This window comes from Oncorhynchus keta, chromosome 35 (genome assembly GCF_023373465.1).
Source record: "Oncorhynchus keta strain PuntledgeMale-10-30-2019 chromosome 35, Oket_V2, whole genome shotgun sequence".
NCBI lineage: Eukaryota > Metazoa > Chordata > Actinopteri > Salmoniformes > Salmonidae > Oncorhynchus > Oncorhynchus keta.
In genome coordinates this window covers 39,982,392-40,006,628 of record NC_068455.1, presented here as the reverse complement: position 1 = coordinate 40,006,628, position 24,237 = coordinate 39,982,392, and the positions used below count along the sequence as shown (strand labels likewise).

Genomic DNA, 24,237 nt, shown 5'->3' with positions numbered 1-24,237 from the left:
GAATTAGCTCCATCACCCCACAGACAATCAACCTATTAAAGGGGCAGTGCTTTGCCTGTTTTTTGATATTTCCACACTATGAGATTGGAAATAACACTCAGAAGTTGTGAAAATTATAATTCCCTTTTAGTGTAAGAGTTTTTATTTTATTTTTATTAAACACGTGGATTTTCAGCCTGTTCAGGTGGAATGGAGTTTTTGGCCCACAAGCATGACATCACAATCTGATGTGATTATTCTGACCAATGACCATTTGTATTTTATTACTTTGAAGGGTTAAACAGGTAGGCTCTAGAGTCTAGACGATCCTATCCGCCAATCATGGTTGCGTATGTAAATATTTTACATTTGTATCAACACTCCCACACGATCAGACTGAGCATTTTAAGAGCACAAGGAGGCTCAGGGAAATAAATGATCACAGATATATTTTGAGTTATTTTTATGAAATAAACACACACAGTAATTTATTAGACATACAGTGATGATTTAAAAATACAATTTAAAAACACTGTTAGATTCAGTCAGTCCACTGGTAACACAGTCAGAGTTCCTTGAGATAGTACCCCTTTCCTGCAGTCGAGTGACCAAAAGCGCCCTCTAGAGGCCTCATGGGTGGAACGTTAATATTTGTAATAATTTCATAATTAATAAACATTATATATAGTGTATATAAAAATAAAATAAAAATCAGGTGTTCCTATGTTAAACGATTTTGTTCTATTTTAGTCTCATGTGATGTATATAAAGTGTAATATTGAAATGCAAACTCAGAATTGAATACAATTCAACTCTCTATCTGACATAGTACAGGTGTCATAACCAGATCTAGATTATGACAGTGAGATGGACAACAGGGGATTTAATCTGTGTTGAAGTTGATCTCTTCGGGCATTATGTGACTGAGGCAGGGTTAGGCATAGACAGATAAGAGGAATAGAGACATATACTGAACCAAAATATAAACGCAACAATTTCAAATATTTTACTCAGTTACAGTTCATATGAGGAAATCAGTCAATTGAAATCAATTCAATAGGCCCTAATCTATGGATTTCTCATGACTGGAAATACAGATATGTTGGTCACAGATACCAGAAAAAAATGGGCCTCACAATGGGTCTCAGGATCTCCTCACGGTATCTCTGTGCCTTCAAATTGCCATCGCTAAAATGCAATTGTGTTCGTTGTCCGCAGCTTATGCCTGCCCATACCATAACCCCACCATGGGGCACTCTGTTCACAATGTTGACGTTAGCAAACCGCTCGCCCACACTACGCCACACACGTGGTCTGCAGTTGTGAGGCCGGTTGGATGTACTACCAAATTCTCTAAAATGACGTTGGAGGCAGCTTATGCTAGAGAAATTAACATTCAAATCTCTGGCAACAGCTCTGGTTGACATTTCTGCAGTCAGCATGCCAAAACTGCACATTTTAGAGTGGCCTTTTATTGTCCCCAGCACAAGGTGCACATGTGTAATGATCATGCCGTTTAATCAGATTCTTGATATGCCACACCTGTTGGGTGGATTGATTATTTTGGCAAAAGGAGAAATGAATGCTCAGTAAACAAATGTGTGCACATAATTTGAGAGAAATAAGCTTTTTGTGCGTATGGAACATTTCTGGGATATTTTATTTCAGCTCATGAAACATGGGACCAACACTTTACATGTTGCATTCGTATTTTTGTTCAGTGTAGAAGAACAGAGTGATAGACAGATGGAGGATAGGTGTTGTTGGTGGCTTTAGAGACCCTCACCAGTGTGTTAAAGTTGATCTCCTGGGGTAGGATGTGGCTACAGGCCAGGCAGTCCTCCTGGCAGTCACTACAGTGTCCCGGAACACAGAGACACAGCAGCAACAGGGCCCATAGGGGGGTCTTCATTCTCCTCAGTATCGATAGGACAACCTGGGACAGGACACAGGAGAGAGGTCAGAGGTCAATTCATGGTCTTCTGCACAGTCATCATTCACAGTGAACAGCCAGACTGAAAGAGGGGGAGGGAAGGAAGGAGTGAGAGAGAGAATCGGGGGGAGAGAGAGAGATACAAGGACACAGACAGACATCGCCGACCGACCGACAAATATAAGTGATAAACACTAAAGCTTTTGTTTATCTGGGAGTTGTATCGACCTTGGCAGTGAACCAGTCCCCTGTTTTGTGACAACGACGTAAGACACACAACAGCTGTTTGTACATCATTAACCAAACTCATCATCGCCTTAATTGAACCCTGAATTAGCGCTTCTGGCATGATGGGAGGGAGCACTATGGCCAAAAGAAACGGGGTGATTTCAGAAGCATTGAAGCATTTCGGAAGCATTGATGCATTTCGGAGTCTTTGTTTTATTGGATTAGTCATCAGGAAGAGATTGGAGAAATATGGAGAGAGGATTCCGAAGCTGTGTTGCACTTATAACAAACAGAGAACAAGGAATATGCCCATGCACTGACGCGCACACACACACACACACACACACACACACACACACACACACACACACACACACACACACACACACACACACACACACACACACACACACATGATATCACTGACCACACCATGTATATGTCTATGACACACACACAAAGGCATTAATGCCCCAAAACTGCAATTAATAGATGTGTATCTATTATAGAATTAAAATAATTAGAGATTAAACTTGTTTGTCAGGGACATTACATTTGAATTGTACTGAACTATTTTATTAACTTGCAGTAATGATGATTCAATGTTATCATTCATATCCTGAGAGCAGATTACCTATACTCTTTAAAAACTGCTTTAGTATAGATAAACGGTACTTGGAAAAGGATGAGTGTGATTGTAGAACATCATGTGTGAATGAACACAGAAAGGGAAAAGTAGTTATATTGAAAGTAGTTTCTCCCCTTTCGAGAACAGTTCATACCCCTTTTTATGTTTTCAGTTTTTCAAGTACTTCATTGAGTTTAGTGCTTCCAATGCAAAATGCAGGTCCCAGTGCAGCATCTCAAACCGTTCCGATTTATTTTTCATAGAAACTAAATGGACACAACAAATTAAGTCTCTACTGTATGAGACATGGAAATACACAGAACATTACATACCCAGAAAGCGCTGACCATTCACGTGCGACCCCAAGGGGAACTAGTACTGCAAAGTATCAGAAAGTACAATGTGTTGTCCATTGTTGTTACTCTGCGTCATTCCCTTGAGGGAAGTACAAGAGAGAGCCTGTATTTCATGAACAATCTGTGGTGTTTACTGGTTATTATTCTCCATTGCAGTGAACTTGGACACTTCCAATCGCCTCTCTCTATTGTAGAATCAGCACTTCTACTACAAACAGTAGAAACACATCTCTTTCACGTCCAAAACTGTGACATGTTGTTCTTCTCGGCCACCCTCCTCTAACTCAGTCAAGACACAAAAGCCACTTCACCACTCCTCATCAAATCGATATCCTCCTTGAGTGAGTTTCTACTTAATGGTGTCCCGTGGAACAGCTAAAGAAAGGCCGGCAGGTGGCGAGGGATTATAATGTAGGGGAGTGAATTACAAATACGATACGAGGGGATCGGGCAGGGCGGACAAAGGAGGGGTTGCCGATGGTGTGGTTTTAAAACCACCTTATTAAGTTACATAGATTTTTGCAGGAGATAGCTTGGTTCGTTCCTCATGGCTAGACATTGGAAGGCCGGTTGAAGGGAAGGTAATGAGATTGGGGCTGAAGTATGATGTTCTCTGTGTATCCCAGGAGGTTCTATAGACTATCTACAGTACATCAGTCCCTCCAGGATTCCGCCATTCTGCGATTGCAAATTTGTTTAGCAAAATCAACCATTCCCTGCATATTATGCCAGGGCTTGCAAATTTGACCAGTCACGGCACAAAACAATCAAATCATTGCAACATTATCACATAAAACGGACCCATCACCGCAGTACAAAAAGAGGGCTCGCAATTTCAACCAATCACTGCCAATTTACTGTATAATATAGTTCAATCAAGCCACACTTAAACAAACACCCTCGTCAGCACATTTTCACAACAAATTGGATAAAATAATTGCGTATTGCCATGCAAAATGTCAGAATCTCCATAGCAAAATCAAGCATTTTTGCTCGCAAATGTCACAAAGAATCAGCCTGGAGGTCCTACTGTTTTTTCTTCTTCTTCTACTTGGTAGTTAATTGATTAATTGATTGATATCACTGGTTGGCCAGAGAGTCTTCTCAACTGGTGTCCCAGGTCTGAAATCAGTCCTTGATTATCTGGCTCGAAGGACCACGTTGAATTAGTGAAGGCACTCGAAAAATTCAAGAAATGCACTTAATTAAGAATGAAAATCAGCAGTGTTTCTAGCCTCAAAGCCTCCGGATTTGAGAAAAGGGGATATGGGATTGATATGAGTTAAGATAAGCCCAAGCCTCAGAGGTAACACTGCACTTGAAATGTTCAACAAGTGAAATGTTCAATATATTTCCTTAAACATCCTCTGTGTTGTGTGCTTTTTCTTTAACCCTTGATATGTTCATTTTGACACCTGAAGGAGCATCAGGTTCTGATGGAATCTCTACCAATTGCATGTCCATCTTTTTGTGAGAAATTACACTGGTCACTCAAAACATTTATGAATATTTAAATCAAATCAAATGTTATTTGTTACATGCGCCGATTACAACAGGTGTAGATCTTACCATGAAATGCTTACTTACAAGCCCCTAACCAACAATACAGATCAAAGAAATAGAGCTAAGAAAATATTTACTAAATAAACTCAAGTAAAAAATGTAATGAAAAAGGAGCACAAGAAAATTATATAACAATAACGAGGCTATATACATGGGGTACCGGTACCGAGACAATGTGCAGGGGTACAGGTTAGTCGAGGTCATTTGTAAAGTGACTATGCATTAATAATAAACATTGAGTAGCAGCAATGTAAATAGTCCAGGTGGCCATTTGATTAATTGTTCAGCAGGAAGAAGCTGTTAAGGAGCCTTTTGGTCCTAGACTTGGTGCTCTGGTACCGCTTGCTGTGCGGTAGCAGAGAGAACAGTCTATGACTTGGGTGACTGGAGTCTTTGACAATTTTTTGGGCCTTCCTCTGACACTGCCGAGGATATAGGTCCTGGATGTCAGGAAGCTTAGCCCCAGTGATGTACTGGGCTGTATGCACTACCCTCCGTAGCACCTAATGGTCAGATGCTGAGCAACAAAATGTGTTGTTGTGCCCTCTTTACAACTGTCTTGGTGTGTTTGGACCATAACAGTTCGTTGGTGAGGTGGACACCAAGGAACCTGAAAAATTCTCGACCTGCTCCACTCCAGCTCCGTCGATGTTAATGAGGGCCTGTTCGGCGTTCCTTTTCCTATACTCCACGATCAGCTCCTTTATCTTGCTGACATTGAAGGAGCATTCTCACATAGGTGTTCCTTTTGCCCAGGTGGGAAAGGGCGATTGAGATTGCGTCATCTGTGTATATGTTGGGGCGGTATGGGGCATTGGAGTATCACTAGGTTTTCCGATATGTTGGTATTGATGTGAGACATGACCAGCCTTTCAAAGCACTTCCTGGCTACCGACGTGAGTGCTACGGGGCGGTAATCATTTTGGCAGGTTACCTTTGCTTTCTTGGGCACAGGGACTGTGGTGGTCTGTTTGAAACGTAGGTATTACAGACTCGGTCAGGGAGAGGTTGAAAATGTCAGTGAAGACACTTGCCAGCGATTAGTGATGATGAGCAAATGGTTTATAAGGACCAATATTAAACATCTCATGAATGATCCTTTGAATCATTAATACAGAATTTAAAAGTTGTTTATACACACGTGAATAACTAGCTTACTAACATTTAATTGTGAGAGCAATAATGAATAAATAGTGAGAACTGTTTGTTCATTACATTTAAATGGTTTATTACTGAACGTTATTATAACGTGCTCTTACCTACCCACAAATACTGTTTATTGTATGCAGGGGTACCCCACTCAGATACATCCATGATATGAAATACCGAGACCAACTCTATGAGGGTTCATTATCAGACCAAAGCAGCCATGCCAGTACCAGTGTAAATACCACTGGGTTTGAGCCACTGATATGATTGACAAATGAGCCTTGTGCTAAAAGCACCATTGGGTTCTCAAGCTCCATTGAGCACTCGTGTGTGTGTGTGTGTGTGTGTGTGTGTGTGTGTGTGTGTGTGTGTGTGTGTGTGTGTGTGTGTGTGTGTGTGTGTGTGTGTGTGTGTGTGTGTGTGTGTGTGTGTGTGTGTGTGTGTGTGTGTGTGGTGGGACCAAAGAAACACACATCCAGTATGATTGACAATGTCCCTATCGACAGAAATGCATAATCAGGAAGCGAAATGGAGTAGAAAGAATAAATAAACGCATGAACAATTCTGTTTATGTGCATTATGACATCACAACAGGTTGTGAGTGTGACACTGCAAATGAAAATCATGGATAAAGGAAAATATTTAGAGAAATTTCAGCTACTGCACAAAAGCCCTCTACAGCTATTGTCAGAAAATGCTCTACAAGCACAGGAAAACTATGATAAGAGAAAACAAAGACATATTTGCAATTAAGTTGAATTTATCACTTTGCCTTGTAATAGGAGGGAGAGGCCTAGACAGACAAATTGCTGTAGGAGAATCAGCCATGTGTGAATAATCCGGATTTAACACTTTCCTTGAGATTAGTAAATTATTTTACATTTCCTGGCCTTGATGAGGACACTGCGGTAATGAGGAAAGTGTTGAGAGAACAACGGAGAGATACAGAGAGATAGTGGACCAATGATGTGGCCGGAACACTAACTCATCCGGAACCATAGAATCAGAATGGGTTCAAATCCAAATGCTTTGTCCAGAACATTCTTCTGTGGAACGACGTGTCCAACATGATGAACATTCAAGCTGGACTGAAATGGAATTAAATGTTGGATACAGCAGCCAGAGAGAGAGAGTGAAGGATAGATGAACTGTTTGCCAATATTGGCATAGATCATTCAACACTTTTGAGATAGGGGCATTTGGACGTCTTCTGACGTACACTTCCAGCTTCAGTGTTCCACAGAGAGAGAGAGGGAAAGGAACCACAATCCCACACATTTATTTCTCACCCCATCCTTTTCACCACATAAGTGGTGTGCGAGAAGGGCCGGCACTGTCTCTCTCGTGTATTTTTATTTCATTTAACTAATTTTGAATTCAGTCTGTAACACAAAATGTGGAATAAGTCAAGGGGTATGAATACTTCTGAAGGCACTGCAGCTGAGTGAGAATAACAAAGTCTATACGGGCTCCCTAGAGATCAGGGCTCCTGGGCACGTGCCCTGCATGCTGACTAGACTAACTACCAATCTAAAAAGTGTTAGCTGACATGGATGATTGAAGGACTGTCATTGACTGACATAATAAGAAAAAAACAAGATAAAAACTGCTGATGCACAACCAAATTTCAAAATTGCACCGGGTTAACGTAACAATTTTTTTTCATTTTTTTTGGTCGGGGCCCCAAAGCGACCGCTTTACGTTGCTTATGCCTGGAATCGGCCCTGTGTGTGAGGCAAAGAGAGGTAATGTAAGTGATCAGAGGTTAAAAAGGCTACGGCTGCCACTATATAAGAGGTGTTTATATCATCCCTCAATTAGAAAAGGAATGTACCACAGGAGCAGAATGTGCACACACACACACACACACACACACACACAATTTTGCCAGGCACAATATTGTATGAAATATTATTTCCCCAGTATCTGCAGTTTTTCCCTCACGCTCTCATTCCCTCCTTCACACCTGCAGCTCATCAGCAGGTCCCCGTCTCCAGATAGCCCAGCTATAATTGTTTAATTAACCGGCTTATTGCTGAGTAAATCACTTAATTAAACACAGTAATTGGGTTATCAAAGTCCTCTGGTGAATCTGACTGCTAGACCTGCTAATAATAACCAAAAAATTATCCATGGGGTCTGTGTCTTTCTTGACTCTGTCTGTCTGCTCCCACTACAGTCAAAGGAATAGGACCAGTGTTCTGGGGAAGGCTGGGATTCAATCCGATGGCGCATTGTCTGCTATGCACCATTTGAAGGTATTTTCTGATGGAGCCGACATATTCAGTGAATACCATAAATGCGGTCTCCGCGAACATAGAAACAATGCCTTTACATGCCACATAGCAGACGAAGAAGATTATGATTGAAAATAATAATAGCTTGTAAACAAGGTGCTTCAACTTGACATCCTGTGTGGTACGTGTCTAGAACATTTCAAGCTCATGACTTCAATGGATACAATAAAGACAAGCTATTAGGATAGAATGGTACTGAGGGAAATTAACAACCACAACCTCTACCGAGAATGCCAGTCACGACAATATTCTTCAACACATTACAACTTTATCGATGAACGAGGGCGGATCAGTGACAAACGTTGATATACCATGCCAAACATCAGCCTCTGTCTCAATAGTATACATCACTAACTATCAGTTAAATGTATCATCTTCCACCCTGTAAAACCACATCAGTATTGGTCCCACAGCACCACGGATCAATATAGCGATAGATTGATATTAACTTAGAGCAGTGGAGGCTCATCAGAGGAGGAAGGGAAGGACCACCCTCCTCAGTGAATTTTATTTAAAGAACAAATAATTCAACATTAAAAAGTTATCATTATATAAAACTGTACTAAATATAATCACATCACCAGATAATTGATTAAAACAAACTATTTTGAAATTAAGGTCTACTTTAGCCTCAACAGCACTCTGTAGCGTAGCACTATGTTGTAGCCGGAGGACAGCAAGCTTCCGTCCTCCTCTGGGTACATTGACTTCACTACAAAACCTAGGAGGCTCATGGTTCTCAGCCCCTTCCATAGACTTACACGGGAATTATGACAACTTCCGGAGGACGTCCTCCAACCTATCAGAGCTCTTGCAGCATAAAATTACGTTGTCCACCCAATCAAAGGATCAGAGAATGAATCTAGTACTGAAAGCATAAGCTACAGCTAGCTAGCACTGCATAAAACGTGGTGAGTAGTTGACTCAAAGAGAGAGAAAGACAATAGTTGAACAGTTTTGAACGAATGTATTTATTCCAAAATTAAGGAGAAGCAAGAGAGAGAGAGATCAACTTTTTTTTCACTTTGAGATTCACTTAATTACTTAGCTAGCAAATACAGCTAGCTAGTTTAGCCTAATCAAACACCCTGCTCAAACAGGGGGATGCTACGTTAGCTAACTGGCAACCCAACACAACATTGGAACTCTTCCAACTTTTGGGCCAGCCGGTTTAAGTGCTAAACTACTAGTATTACTAACACATTATTTCATTAGGTATGTTGACTATTGTCACGTTCGCTGGAATAAATATCGGACCAAGCTGCAGCGTGATATGGTTTCCACATATTTTTTAATTGAAAACGCACAAAAACAACAAAGAATAAATTAAACAAACAACGAAACGTAACAACAGAGGTGCAACATGCACTAACTCAAAACAATATCCCATAAAACACAGTGGAAAAAATGCTACTTAAATGTGTCAGTGTTTAGGGTTACCCGAGAATGGTGCGACAAAAAGAAAAATCCAGTCAGTGGCAGTCCTGAATGTACCCGTCACGACTTCCGCCGAAGTCGGTCCCTCTCCTTGTTCGGGCGGCGTTCGGCAGTCGACGTCACCGGCCTTCTAGCCATCGCTGATCCACTTTTCATTTTCCATTTGTTTTGTCCTTGTCTTACACACCTGGTTTCAATCCCCCAATTATTTGTTCATTATTTAACCCTCTGTTCCCCATGGTTGTTTGTGAGTGACCGGTTGTTTGTACGGTCCATTATTGTAGGACTGATTTATTGTGCTTGTATTTGTGAATATTTGAGTAAATTACGTTTATTACTCATATCTGCTGTCCTGCGCCTGACTCCTCTACACCAGCTACGCACAGACACTATTGCAGAATCACTCACCCGCTGAACGGAGTAAGCAGGAGCAGACTCTCTCCCTGTGATGATAGAGGAGCGCGTCCAGCAGCACGCAACCATGTTGTAATGTCTGGGCACCGCCATGGATCGCGTGCTGCAGACGATAGATCGTTGGGAGAGAGGAGGAGGTTTTCCAGCGCCTCCAACAGCCCCACTACAGCAGGCCCCACTGTCCACCCCTCCTTCACCCGGTCCCAGCGGGATTCGGCTCGTGCTCCCGAGGGAGTCCTCGGGCACCTGCAATGGGCCATGAGGCGGCAGAAGGCGAGCGCTGACCGCCACCGCAGTGAGGCGCCGGTGTTCGACCCGAAACCTGCCCCTCCGCTTGCCCTGCCAGAAGCTGGGCCCGCGGTTTGTGGAGCCATTCAAAGTCCTGAGGAGAGTGAACGAGGTGTGTTACAGGTTACAGCTTCCCCCCGTTTACCGTATTAACCCCTCATTCCATGTGTCTCTCCTCAGGCCGGTGGTGGCTGGTCCACCCCAGGAATCTGAGGTGCGGGAGGTTACTCCGCCCCCTGGACATCAAGGGGGCCCCGGCGTATAGTGTTCGAGCCATCCTGGACTCGAGGCGTCGGGCGAGGGACCTTCAGGTCCTCCTGGACTGGGAGGGGTACGGTCCGGAGGAGAGATGCCGGGTGCCGGTGGAGGACGTCTTGGACCCGTCGTTGCTGCGGGAGTTCCACCGTCTCCATCCGGATCGCTCTGCAGCTCCTCCTCCGAGTCGTCCCCGAGGTCAGTGTCGGTGCGCTGCTGGAGCCTCTACACCAGCTACACACAGGCACTATTACAGTACCGCCGTCCAATCTGCAGCAACTGCATGATGCCATCGCATTAGTATGGACCAACATCCTTGTGGACACCTTGTAGAAATGCCCCGAAGAATGCCAGGCTGTTATGGAGGCAATGGTACTAGACCCGGTGCTAGATGGGTGTACCTAATAAACTGGCCGATGGGTGTATATAACAATAATAGCATGACACACTTCAGACCTGTGATGCAGTGAGAGGCAGCAGCAGAGTTGATTTGCTGCGACAACCATGACGTGGCAGAGGCTGATCTAATGGAGAAGGCATTAAGAGATACACATGGACCTAAATCAATCTCTCTCTTTATTGAGATGAATTCACTTCACTGGAGGTTAGGATTAGAGGTGAGGCAGTTCAGAGGTGTGTTACACACATGCGCACATATACGCAAACACATGCACACAAATGTGTATATGCATGTCCACACCTACGCACGCACACAGCCACACAAAAGCACACATATCTGCAAACACCTCATCCCTGACTGTAGAAAGGGATAATAAACGGGACAGAGAGACTTCATAAAATCCTGGAAACACACAAAGAGAGAGAGAGGAGCCCAACTGAGTTGTGGCATTATGATTGGATTAACACACTCTAATCCTGTGAGTTTAGACTAGTCCTCACAAGGTGTTCACCACCACACACACGACCTCCGACCCCTTATCAAAGAACACCCCATGAGCTGTCAATAATAAAGGGAATGGAGAGATACAGACCTCAGATTTGTCCTCCAAACACATGTCATTGCATGTCATTCTGTTCAGCTCCCAATTGATCCAACAAGGATGAGCCACATAGAAAGAAGAGGAACAATACTCTTTTATTTTTATTGTTTTATTGTTTTATTTCACCTTTATTTAACCAGGTAGGCTAGTTGTAACAATACAAAAGTAACAACAGTAACAATACTTTTTTAAATCCATTTTTCTAGGGAGATTTAGGACACTGTTCCATAGAGCACAACGTAACGAAGCATTATTTCTCCCTCAATTGATCAAACATGTCAAACGTGTCTATATGGTATCCAGCTGTGTAGGGCAGGGTGAAAACATGTAAAACGTGTCTATATGGTATCCAGCTGTGTAAGGCAGGGTAAAAACATGTAAAACGTGTCTATATGGTATCCAGCTGTGTAGGGCAGGGTAAAAACATGTAAAACGTGTCTATGGTATCCAGCTGTATAAAAACATGTAAAACGTGTCTAGGTATCCAGCTGTGTAGGGCAGGGTAAAAACATGTAAAACGTGTCTATATGGTATCCAGCTGTGTAGGGCAGGGTAAAAACATGTAAAACGTGTCTATATGGTATCCAGCTGTGTAGGGCAGGGTAAAAACATGTAAAAATGGTATCAGCTGTAAGGGTAAAAACATGTAAAACGTCTATATGGTATCCAGCTGTGTAGGGCAGGGTAAAAACATATGGTATCCAGCTGTGTAGGGCAGGGTAAAAACATGTAAAACGTGTCTAAAAACATGTAAAACGTGTCTAGAATGGTATCCAGCTGTGTAGGGCAGGGTAAAAACATGTAAAACGTGTCTCGTATGGTATCCAGCTGTGTAGGGCAGGGTAAAAACATGTAAAACGTGTCTATATGGTATCCAGCTGTGTAGGGCAGGGTAAAAACATGTAAAACGTGTCTATGGTATCCAGCTGTGTAGGGCAGGGTAAAAACATGTAAAACGTGTCTATATGGTATCCAGCTGTGTAGGGCAGGGTGAAAACATGTAAAACGTGTCTATATGGTATCCAGCTGTGTAGGGCAGGGTAAAAACATGTAAAACGTGTCTATATGGTATCCAGCTGTGTAGGGCAGGGTAGTGTCTATATGGTATCCAGCTGTGTAGGGCAGGGTAAAAACATGTAAAAGCGTGTCTAAAAACATGTAAAACGTATGGTATCCAGCTGTGTAAAAAAACATGTAAGCTGTGTATGTGTCTATATGGTATCCAGCTGTGTAGGGGGTAAAAACATGGGTCAGGGTAAAAACATGTAAAGCTGTGTAGGGCAGGGTGTGTAAAACGTGTCATATATGGTATCCAGCTGTGTAGGGCAGGGTAAAAACATGTAAAACTGTGTCTTATGGTATCCAGCTGTGTAGGGCAGGGTAAAAACATGTAAAACGTCTATATGGTATCCAGCTGTGGTATCCAGCTGGTAAAAACATGTAAAACGTGTCTATATGGTATCCAGCTGTGTAGGGCAGGGTAAAAACATGTAAAACGTGTCTATATGGTATCCAGCTGTGTAGGGCAGGGTAAAAACATGTAAAACGTGTCTATATGGTATCCAGCTGTGTAGGGCAGGGTAAAAACATGTAAAACGTGTCTAAAAACATATGGTATCCAGCTGTGTAGGGCATGTAAAACGTGTCTATAGTAAAACGTGTCTATATGGTATCCAGCTGTGTAGGGCAGGGTAAAAACATGTAAAACGTGTCTATATGGTATCCAGCTGTGTAGGGCAGGGTAAAAACATGTAAAATGTGTCTATATGGTATCCAGCTGTGTAGGGCAGGGTAAAAACATGTAAAACGTGTCTCGTATGGTATCCAGCTGTGTAGGGCAGGGTAAAAACATGTAAATGTGTCTATATGGTATCCAGCTGTGTAGTGCAGGGTAAAAACATGTAAAACGTGTCTATATGGTAAAGGGCATGTAAAACGTGTCTATATGGTATCCAGCTGTGGGCAGGGTAAAAACATGGGTCTAGGGTATCCAGCTGTGTAAAAAAACATGTAAAACCAGTGTCTAAAAACATGTAAAACGTGTGGTATCCAGCTGTGTAGGGCAGGGTAAAAAGGGCATGTAAAACATGTGTCTATATGGTATCCAGCTGTGTAGGGCAGGGTAAAATATGGTATCCAGCTGTGTAGGGCAGGGTAAAAACATGTAAAACGTGTCTATATGGTATCAGCTGTGTAGGGCAAAAAACATGTAAAACGTGTCTATATGGTATCCAGCTGTGTAGGGCTAAAAACATGTAAAACGTGTCTATATGTGTCTATGTAAATGTGTCTATGGTATCCAGGGTAGGGCAAAAAACATGTAAAATATGGTATCCAGCTGTGTCTGTATGGTATCCAGCTGTGTAAAAAAACATGTAAAACGTGTCTATATGGTATCCAGCTGTGTAGGGCAGGGCAGGGTAAAACATGTAAAACGTGTCTAAAAGCTGTGTAGGGCATAAAAACATGTAAAACGTGTCTATATGGTATCCAGCTGTGTAGGGCAGGGTAAAAACATGTAAAACGTGTCTATATGGTATCCAGCTGTGTAGGGCAGGGTAAAAACATGTCTATGTAGGGCAGGGTAAAAACATGTAAATGTGTCTATATGGTATCCAGCTGTGTAGGGCAGGGTAAAAACATGTAAAACGTGCCTATATGGTATCCAGCTGTGTAGGGCAGGGTAAAAACATGTAAAACGTGTCTATATGGTATCCAGCTGTGTAGGGCAGGGTAAAAACATGTAAAACGTGTCTATATGGTATCCAGCTGTGTAGGGCAGGGTAAAAACATGTAAAACGTGTCTATATGGTAAAAATATGGTATCAGCTGTAAAAAAGCTGTGTAGTGCAGGGTAAAAACATGTAAAACGTGTCTATATGGTATCCAGCTGTGTAGGGCAGGGTAAAAACATGTAAAACGTGTCTAATGGTATCCAGCTGTGTAGGGCAGGGTAAAAATATGGTATCAGCTGTAAAAAAACATGTAAAACGTGTCTATATGGTATCCAGCTGTGTAGGGCAGGGTAAAAACATAAAACGTGTCTATGGTATCCAGCTGTGTAGGGCAGGGTAAAAACATGTAAAACGTGTCTATATGGTATCCAGCTGTGTAGGGCTAAAAACATGTAAAACGTGTCTATATGGTATGCTGTAGGGCAGGGTAAAAACATGTAAAACATGGTATCCAGCTGTGTAGGGCAGGGTAAAAACATGTAAAACGTGTCTATATGGTATCCAGCTGTGTAGGGCAGGGTAAAAACATGTAAAACGTGTCTATATGGTATCCAGCTGTGTAGGGCAGGGTGAAAACATGTGTCTATATGGTATCCAGCTGTGTAGGGCAGGGTAAAAACATGTAAAACGTGTCTATATGGTATCCAGCTGTGTAGGGCAAGCTGTGTAGGGCAGGGTAAAAACATGTAAAATGTGTCTCGTACATGTAAAACGTGTCTATATGGTATCCAGCTTTGTGTAGGGCAGGGGTAAAAACATGTAAAACCAGGTATGCTGTAGGGCAGGGTAAAAACATGTAAAACGTGTCTATATGGTAACTAGCTGTGTAGGGCAGGGTAAAAACATGTAAAACGTGTCTAGTATGGTATCCAGCTGTGTAGGGCAGGGTAAAAACATGTAAATGTGTCTATATGGTATCCAGCTGTGTAGTGCAGGGTAAAAACATGTAAAACGTGTCTAGTATGGTATCCAGCTGTGTAGGGCAGGGTGAAAACATTTAAACTATATGGTATCCAGCTGTGTAGGGCACACCTTTAAAACATATAAAACGTAATATCCAGCTGTGTAGGGCAGGGTGAAAACATTTAAACTCCATTTACACACCTTTGTAATTTTGCGTGAGCTTTTACACACCTTTTGTGAAAAAAATCTATTGAAAGTATTGAAGCCACAAATAGTATACCATACTGTCTAAAATACTGTATATTCACGACTTCGGGTCCAAGGCATTGAAGAAAAAAAATGCAATCCAAATGATTCTCAATTCCATTTTGTATTTCGGAAAATGTACACCATAGAACCAATACCACCAGGCACCCCTATTTGGAATAACCCCACCTTACCTCTCGAGTTTAATGACAACACCTTTAAGTCCTGCTTCCAAAGTGGCATCATTCATTGTTTACATGTGTACTATGATGATCTCTATTGTCATTCAATCAATTACAAGAAAGATATGGATAATCCAAAGTCCATTTCATTCAGTTCTTACAACTCAGAATTCTTATCAATCTCTTCAACAGAATCTGGATGGACGTAAGGGATCCAACATAAAACAAAATACTGAAAGAAGCTGCTGCACCAAAAGATGTTGATTGAAACTCTACCTGGAAAAAGGAAGAACTTGGAAACAGATCGTGAGTGGAAAAACCATTGGTCATATACAGTTGAAGTCGGATGTTTACATACACCTTAGCCAAATACATTTAAACTCAGTTTCACAATTCTTGACATTTAATCCTAGTAAAAATACCCTGTTTTAGGTCAGTTTATTTTAAGAATGTGAAATGTCAGAATAATAGTAGAGAGAATGATTTATTTCAGCTTTTTCTTTCAACGCATTCCTAGTGGGTCAGAAGTTTACATACACTCAATTAGTATTTAGTAGCATTACCTTTAAATTGTTTAACGTGGGTCAAATATTTTGGGTAGCCTTCCACAAGCTTCCCACAATAAGTTGGGTGAATTTTGGCCCATTCCTCCTGACAGAGCTGGTGAAACTGAGTCAAGTTTGTAGGCCTCCTTACTCGCACACGCTTTTTCAGTTCTGCCCACACATTTTCTATAGGATCGAGGTCAGGGCTTTGTGATGGCCACTCCAATACCTTGACTTTGTTGTCCTTAAGCCATTTTGACACAACTTTGGAAGTATGCTTGGGGTCGTTCTCCATTTGGAAGACCCATTTGCGACCAAGCTTTAGCTTCCTGACTGATGTCTTGAGATGTTGCTGCAATATATCCACATGATGACATCTATTTTGTGAAGGGCACCAGTCCCTCCTGCAGCAAAGCACCCCCACAACATGATGCTGCCACCCCCGTGCTTCACGGTTGGAATGGTGTTCTTTGGCTTGCAAGGCTCCCCGTTTTTCCTCCAAACATATGATGGTCATTATGGCCAAACAGTTCTATTTTTGTTTCATCAGACCAGAGGACATTTCTCCAAAAGGTATGAACTTTGTCCCCATGTGCAGTTGCAAACCGTAGTCTGGCTTTTTTATGGCGGTTTTGGAGCAGTGGCTTCTTCCTTGCTGAGCGACCTTTCAGGTTATGTGGATATAGATACCTTTGTACCTGTTTCCTCCAGCATCTTCACAAGGCCCTTTGCTGTTGTTCTGGGATTGATTTGCACTTTCCTCACCAAAGTATGTTCATCTCTAGGAGACAGAAAGCGTCTCCTTCCAGAGCGGAATGGCGGCTGCGTGGTCCCATGGTGTTTATACTTGCATACTATTATTTGTACAGATGAACGTGGTACCTTCAGGAGTTTGGAAATTGCTGCCAAGGATGAACCAGACTTGTGGAGGTCTGCAATTTGTTTCTGAGGTCTTGATTCCTTTTGACTTTCTAACGATGTCAAGCAAAGAGGCACAGAGATTGAAGGTAGGCCTTGAAATACATCCAAAGGTACACCTCCAATTGACTCAAATGAATTCAATTAGCCTATCAGAAGCTTCTAAGGCCATGACATCATTTTCTGGAATTTTCCAAGCTGTTTAAAGGCACATTCAACTTAGTGTATGTAAACTTCTGACCCACTGGAATTGTGATACAGTGAATTAAAAGTGAAATAATCTGTCTGTAAACAAATTTTGTAAAAATGAATTGTGTCATGGCCAAAGTATATGTCCTAATTGACTTGCCAAAACTATAGTTTGTTAACAAGAAATTTGTGGAGTGGTTGAAAAACTAGTTTTAATGACTCCAACCTAAGTGTATGTAAACTTCCGACTTCAACTGTATATGTGAGTGTTCATACCTCCTCTTACAACGTAAGACATAAACTACCGCAATTTAAGATAACTCATAAGACTTACTACACTCCTGCCTAAATGAATGTAATGCACCCAGAAATGTCACATGTCTGTTGGAGATTCAAAACGCACAAACAAACCCTATTGCATATGCTGTGATCCTGTGACAAACTGACACCATTTTGGGATAATGTATGTGTTATCATTTCATTAGGTCTAGGAATTTATATCCATTCATCTCCACGATTATGTTTGTCGGATATGTAAATACTGGTGATCAATATCAGAGAAAGTTTTGTAACCTAAGTCTAATTGCAAAAAAATGAATTATAGCCAAGAATTGGAATGCCTCATATCCACCCTCAAAAACAAACTGGAGGACAGAACTATCTACCGTCTACAGTACCTACAGTACCAGTCAAAGGTTTGGACACGTATTCAAGGGTTTTCTTTAATTTTACTATTTTCTACATTTGAGAAAAATAGTGAAAAAATATGAATGAACACATGTGGAATCATGTACTCAGCAACGCAGCAAAAAAAGAACCGTCCTCTCACTGTTAACTGTGTTTATTTTCAGCAAACTTAACATGTGTAAATATTTGTATGAACATAACAAGATTCAACAACTTAGACATAAACTGAACAAGTTACACAGATATGTGACTAACAGAAATTGATTCATGTGTCCCTGAACAAAGGGGGGGTCAAAATCAAAAGTAACAGTCAGTATCTGGTGGCACCGATTTGCCAGTTCTTGCTGTGAGATGTTACCCCACTCTTCCACCAAGGCACCTGCAAGTTCCCGGACATGTCTGGGGGGAATGGCCCTAGCCCTCACCCTCCAATCCAACAGATCCCAGACGTACTCAATGGGATTGAGATCCGGGGTCTTCGCTGGCCAGGGCAGAACATTTCCTGTCTAGCAGGAAATCACGCACAGAACAAGCAGTATGGCTGGTGGCATTGTCATGCTGGAGGGTCATGTCAGGATGAGCCTGCAGGAAGGGTACCACATGAGGGAGGAGGATGTCTTTCCTGTAACGCACAGCACTGAGATTGTCTGCAATGACAACAAGCTCAGTCCGATGATGCTGTGACACACCGCCCCAGAACATGACGGACCCTCCACCTCCAAATTGATCCAGCTCCAGAGTTCAGGCCTCGGTGTAATGCTCATTCCTTCGACAATAAATGCGAATCCGACCATCACTCCTGGTGAGACAAAACCGCGACTCGTCAGTGAAGAACACTTTTTGCCAGTCTGGTCCAGCGACGGTGGCTTTATGCCCATAGGCGACGTTGTTGATGGTGATGTCTGGTAAGGACCTGCCTTCAGTCCAGCCTCTCTCAGCCTATTGCGGACAGTCTGAGCACTGATGGAGGGATTGTGCATTCCTCGTCTAACTCCTGTACCTGTCCCGCAGGTGTGATGTTCGGATGTACCGATCCTGTGCAGGTGTTGTTACACGTGGTCTGCCACTGCAAGGACAATCAGCTGTCCGTCTTGTCTCCCTGTAGCGCTGTCTTAGGCGTCTCACAGTACGGACTTTGCAATTTATTGCCCTGGCCACAACTGCAGTCCTCATGCCTCCTTGCAACATGCCTAAGGCACGTTCGCGTAGATAAGCAGGGACCCTGGGCATCTTTCTCTTGGTGTTTTTCAGAGTCAGTAGAATTGCCTCTTTAGTGTCCTAGGTTTTCTTAACTGTGACCTTAATTGCCTACCGCCTGTAAGCTGTTAGTGTCTTAACGACCGTTCCACAGGTGCATGTTTATTAATTGTTTATGGTTCATTGAACAAACATGGGAAACAGTGTTTAAACCCTTTACAATGAATATCTGTGAAGTTATTTGGATTTTTACAAATTATCTTTAAAAGACAGGGTCCTGAAAAAGAGAAGTTTCTTTTTTTGCTGAGCTTTGTAACAAAAAAGGTTTTAAACAAATCAAAATATATTTTATATTTGAGATTCTTCAAAGTAGCCACCCTTTGCCTTGATGACAGCTTTGCACACTCAACATTCTCTGAACCAGCTTCATGAGGTAGTCACCTGGAATGCATTTCAATTAACAGGTTAACATTTTATTTGTGGAATTTTATTCCTTCTTAAAGTAATGATGGACTGTCGTTTCTCTGCATATTGAGCTGTTCTTGCCATAATATGGACTTTTATATGGACTTTTACCAAATCTATCTTCTATCTTCTGTTAACCACCCCTACCTTTCCACAACACAACTGATTGGCTCAAACACATTAACACATGAATGTCATTCAGTCCGCAAAATGTCAAGAACTTTGAATGTTTCTTCAAGTGAAGTCGCAAAAACAATCTAGCGCTATGATGAAACTGGCTCTCATGAGGACCGCCACAGGAAAGGAAGAACCAGAGTTACCGCTACTGCAGAGGATAAGTTAATTAGAGTTAACTGTATTTCAGAAATTTCAGCCCAAATAAATGCTTCATAGAGTTCAAGTAACAGACACATCTCAACATCAACTGTTCAGTGGAGACTGTGTGAATCAGGCCTTCATGGTCAAATTGCTGCAAAGAAACCACTACTAAAGGACACCAATAATAAGAACAGACTTGCTTGGGCCAAGAAACACGAGCAATGGACATTAGACTGTGGAAATCTGTCCTTTGGTCTGATGAGTCCAAATTTGAGATTTTTGGTTCCAACTGCCGTGTCTTTGTGAAACGCAGAGTAGGTGAACAGATGATCTCTGCATGTGTGGTTCCCACCATGAAGCATGGAGGAGGAGATGTGATGGTGTGGGGGTGCTTTGCTGGTGACAATGTCAGTGATTTATTTAGAATGCACGGCACACTTAACCAGCATGGCTACCACAGCATTTTGCAGCGATACTTAATCTCATCTGGTTTTCTCTTTGTGGGACTATCATTTGTTTTTCAATAGGACAATGGCCCAACACACCTCCAGGCTGTGTAAGGGCTATTTTACCAAGGAGGAGTGTGATGGAGTGCTGCATCAGATGACCTGGCCTCCACAATCACCCGACCTCAACCCAATTGAGATGGTTTTGGGATGAGTTGGACCACAGAGTGAAGGAAAAGCAGCCAACAAGTGCTCAGCATATGTGGGAACTCCTTCATGACTGTTGGGAAAGCATTCCAGGTGAAGCTGGTTGAGAGAATGCCAAAAGTGTGCAAAGCTGTCATCAAGGGAAAGGGTGGCTGATTTGAAGAATCTAAAATATATTTAGAATTGTTTAACACTTTTTTGGTTACTACGTGAATCCATGCGTTATTTCATAATTTTGATGTCTTCACTATTATTCTACATTGTAGAAAATAGTAAAAATAATGAAAAACCGTTGAATGAGTGTGCCCAAATTTTGGACTGGTACTGTACATGCCATTAGACTATATATATATATATATATTACAAAATCAAACATAAACCAGACACATTTGACAGAATTTGAAAATTGTCTGTTGACCATCTGTCACGCCCTGACCATTGAAAGCTTTTCTTTCTCTATGTTGGTTAGGTCGGGGTGTGACTAGGGAGCCTCATCTAGGTGATTTATATTTTTATGTTGGCCTGGTATGGTTCCCAATCAGAGGCAGCTGTTTATCGTTGTCTCTGATTCAGGATCATATTTAGGCAGCCATTTCTCCTTTGTGTTTTGTGGGATCTTGTTTTTGTGTAGCTGCCTGTGAGCAGCCCAAAACGTCACGTTTCGGTTTTATTCCGTGTTGTTTGTTGAGTTTATTCATTATTAAACATGTGGAATTCTACGCATGCTGCGCCTTGGTCCAATCATTATAACGATGGTGACACCATCTTTGAGAATGTTTTTTATAATTGGTGTTTTGTTTTGTGTTGTATATTAAAAAATAAAACTCACAGAAAAAATATTAAGTATGGAGAGTGTTACTTTTTTCACTACATCACTGATGGAGTCCATATTAGGAATGCAGTTTGACGACTTCCTGATATGGATGCCGTTAGTCTTGACTCTCTTTTCTCCTCAGACTGAGTGGCTGCCTAGGTACTGCCGGTAGTACTACACAACTGATCCACAACTATATTTCAGGGTTTCCAACAACTTTTCAACTATTACAACATAACATAAACCGTGTCATTAACATGACTCAAGAGTAGAACGTATTTTGTGTCTATCTGATGCTGAGGCCCATTCAAACAGCTGCACAGAAGAACAACAAGAGAGCTAATCAAGGGTAATTTCACAGTTTACGCAAATCTGTGTCGTGCCGGATGGGGAACGTTTAGAATTATTCTGCCCGCAGGTCTGAGGAGACAGCGTTTAATTGTCTTGGAATCCCTTTAAAATAACATTTATACACTCCTCTCGCTCTCTCTTACACACACAGGCAGACAAGAAAATATGCATGCAGTCATGCAGACACACGGGCGGGTGCAAGCAAGCAAGTACGCAGATGCACGCAAACGCGCACACACACACACACAAGCGCACAAACACATTCTGAGTCTAATCGGTGTAGTGAAGACGTAACGGCAGAAGAACCTGGTACCTGAGACGATAATATTGGTCACGACTGGATTTTGAACTAGGGTCGTCTGTGCGCCATGAAGCTGTCTGTACATGCCCACTGAGCTAAAGCCTAAGCATATGCCTGGGGAGCTAACGCAAGTCTTCAGGAATATGCTAAAAGGAAATAATACATTATTTCATTCATTTGAGGAATTTCAAATGAAAAAAATGTCATCCTAAAAAAAACCTACTTGGATTATGTTCAGGTTCACAGTGTTTATAAAGAGTATCTTTTGAGAAAAATATAAAGATCATTTGATTAAGTAGAGTCTTGCTGTACTCTCAAATATCAGCCTGTAATGAAATTTGACCGATAGCAGCTCTGGTCGATGTGCAGCTTTAAATCTGACCTCCTGGGTCCCTCTGTGTCTTCACCACTCTGGAAGCACCAGTATTAGCCCATCAACTAGCCTTTATCGCCCAAGAGGCTGTTAGTCATGTACAGTTTAAGCCAATAATCAGTTAAAAGCTCGTTAAGAGCTGGGAATCCTGATTGACTCCTTTAAATAAACCCAAATTGATATTGACTGATATTCAAAAGGATAACCCCTCCATCAAACAAACCACTGTTAAACCAGGTTTGGAATTAACCTTTAAAATAATCAAGTTTAATCAAAGCCAATTAAAAGGCAGTAATTCATTAATTGTAGATAGCCACTCATTTAAGTGGTGGTGGTGTTCCATTAACAGAACACACAAACTGAGTCCTGGAAAGCAACAGAAACTGCCCCCGAGATTTCGCAGGCATTATAGGCAGCTATGTGATTCATCCTCTACCGTCATTAGATCATCAACAGTAAATGTATTTGCACCTAGTATTTTGCACCTAAGCATAAAGATTGAACATGTAATCTTCTCCCTCGGGTATTAACTGTGCAAAATAATAGTCTTGCATCGTCTCTGTGGAGATGCATTGATTTGAGGACCAATAGGATAATAATGAGAGTAATGGCAAAAATATGCTCCTGTCATGGGTCAGGACTTTAACTGTGCCACAAGCACCGGGAAGAGATAGAAAGAGCACGGAAAGAAAAACAACACCGAAAGACATTGAAGAAAGACAGCAGCGATAGAAGGGGGGGGAAAGAGCGCACCCAAAGAGGAGAGCACAGAAAGAGAAAGAGCGCAGACAAAGGGAATAAACGAGAAAGAGTGCTTGGCTTAAGCGGTGAGTGTTTACTAGCAATTACTCTTGATACACATCGCAAAACTCCCCGAGGTATGTACCGTACAACCCAATTAAATCGCTAAGAAGATAACACTAACAAGTTGCTGTAATATATTGCCATGTTACTTCACATTCTCAGGGAATTAAATGACAGTATGAGCAACATTATTTTCTGCTTTTCTCCTTATGTGTTTGTGTCACATCAGATACATCAGACGGATTCAACCAACTTATTGTTGTGGTCTTTCCATTTCCCTCTTTTCAGTTCTTCTCATTTGTTTTCAGGTGCAATGTACATGCCTCGCATTTAAATGACAGTGTGGAAAAGTCCACCCAACTTCAACGAAAACCCAGAGAGAAATGATACGCTGCTCAAAACTAATGAACACTAATAACCCAATTCCCAACACATGCCATACTATAAATAAACTAGCTGCCATAAGATATGCCAAACGGCACTAAGCCGTTGGCAACTTCTCAGGTTTAAAGCTGAACCCAAACTCCTTCAGTGGCAGTCAGGGAAGGATCCCATCTCAAACCAAGCCAGGTGAGTTCTCTTCCACCCCCACACCTTAAGCCAAAGTCCGAAGGTCTAAGGTCAGACTTACCTGTGTATGAGGCGTTTGGGCGTAGGTCTTTTGGGTGATTTAGGTCTACAGTACAGTAGATCTAGTAAGTGTCCTGTCTTCTACCTCAGTGTATTTCATCTATACAGACAGGCTGTTGCTCAGACCTCTTATAGAGCGACACACCCCTCCCTTTGGTGCAGCCCCCTGCATCCCTCTTTTACTTTCATCACAGAGAGGAGGGGGGCTGGAGAGAGGGGGAGAGGGTGGAAAGAGGGAGGGTTTGGAGACATGGGGAGAGGGAGAGGGTGGATGAGGAAAGAGAGGGGGCAATTGAAAGCGGGTGAAAGATACAGAAGGAAAGAGAAGAGAGGGGGCTTATTATTTATGATTGACAGACGCATCAGTGTATCAATGCGGCTATCTAACCTGCGGTCTC

At 42.0% G+C, this 24,237-nt stretch overlaps 1 protein-coding gene across 1 annotated transcript in view; it reads right to left on the bottom strand.

Moving 5' to 3' along the window:
- Positions 1–23,940, bottom strand: part of LOC118368482 (prepronociceptin-like) — a 28,270-nt gene extending 4,330 nt beyond the window's left edge. Inside the window, exons 1-2 of the mRNA XM_035752617.2 lie at positions 23,841–23,940; positions 1,766–1,915 (exon numbers count right to left, since the gene is read on the bottom strand). Coding sequence (XP_035608510.1) covers positions 1,766–1,891 — 126 coding nt within the window. The 5' untranslated portion in view covers positions 1,892–1,915; positions 23,841–23,940. The remainder of the gene's footprint in view (positions 1–1,765; positions 1,916–23,840) is intronic.
- Between the last annotated feature and the right edge of the window lie 297 nt (positions 23,941–24,237).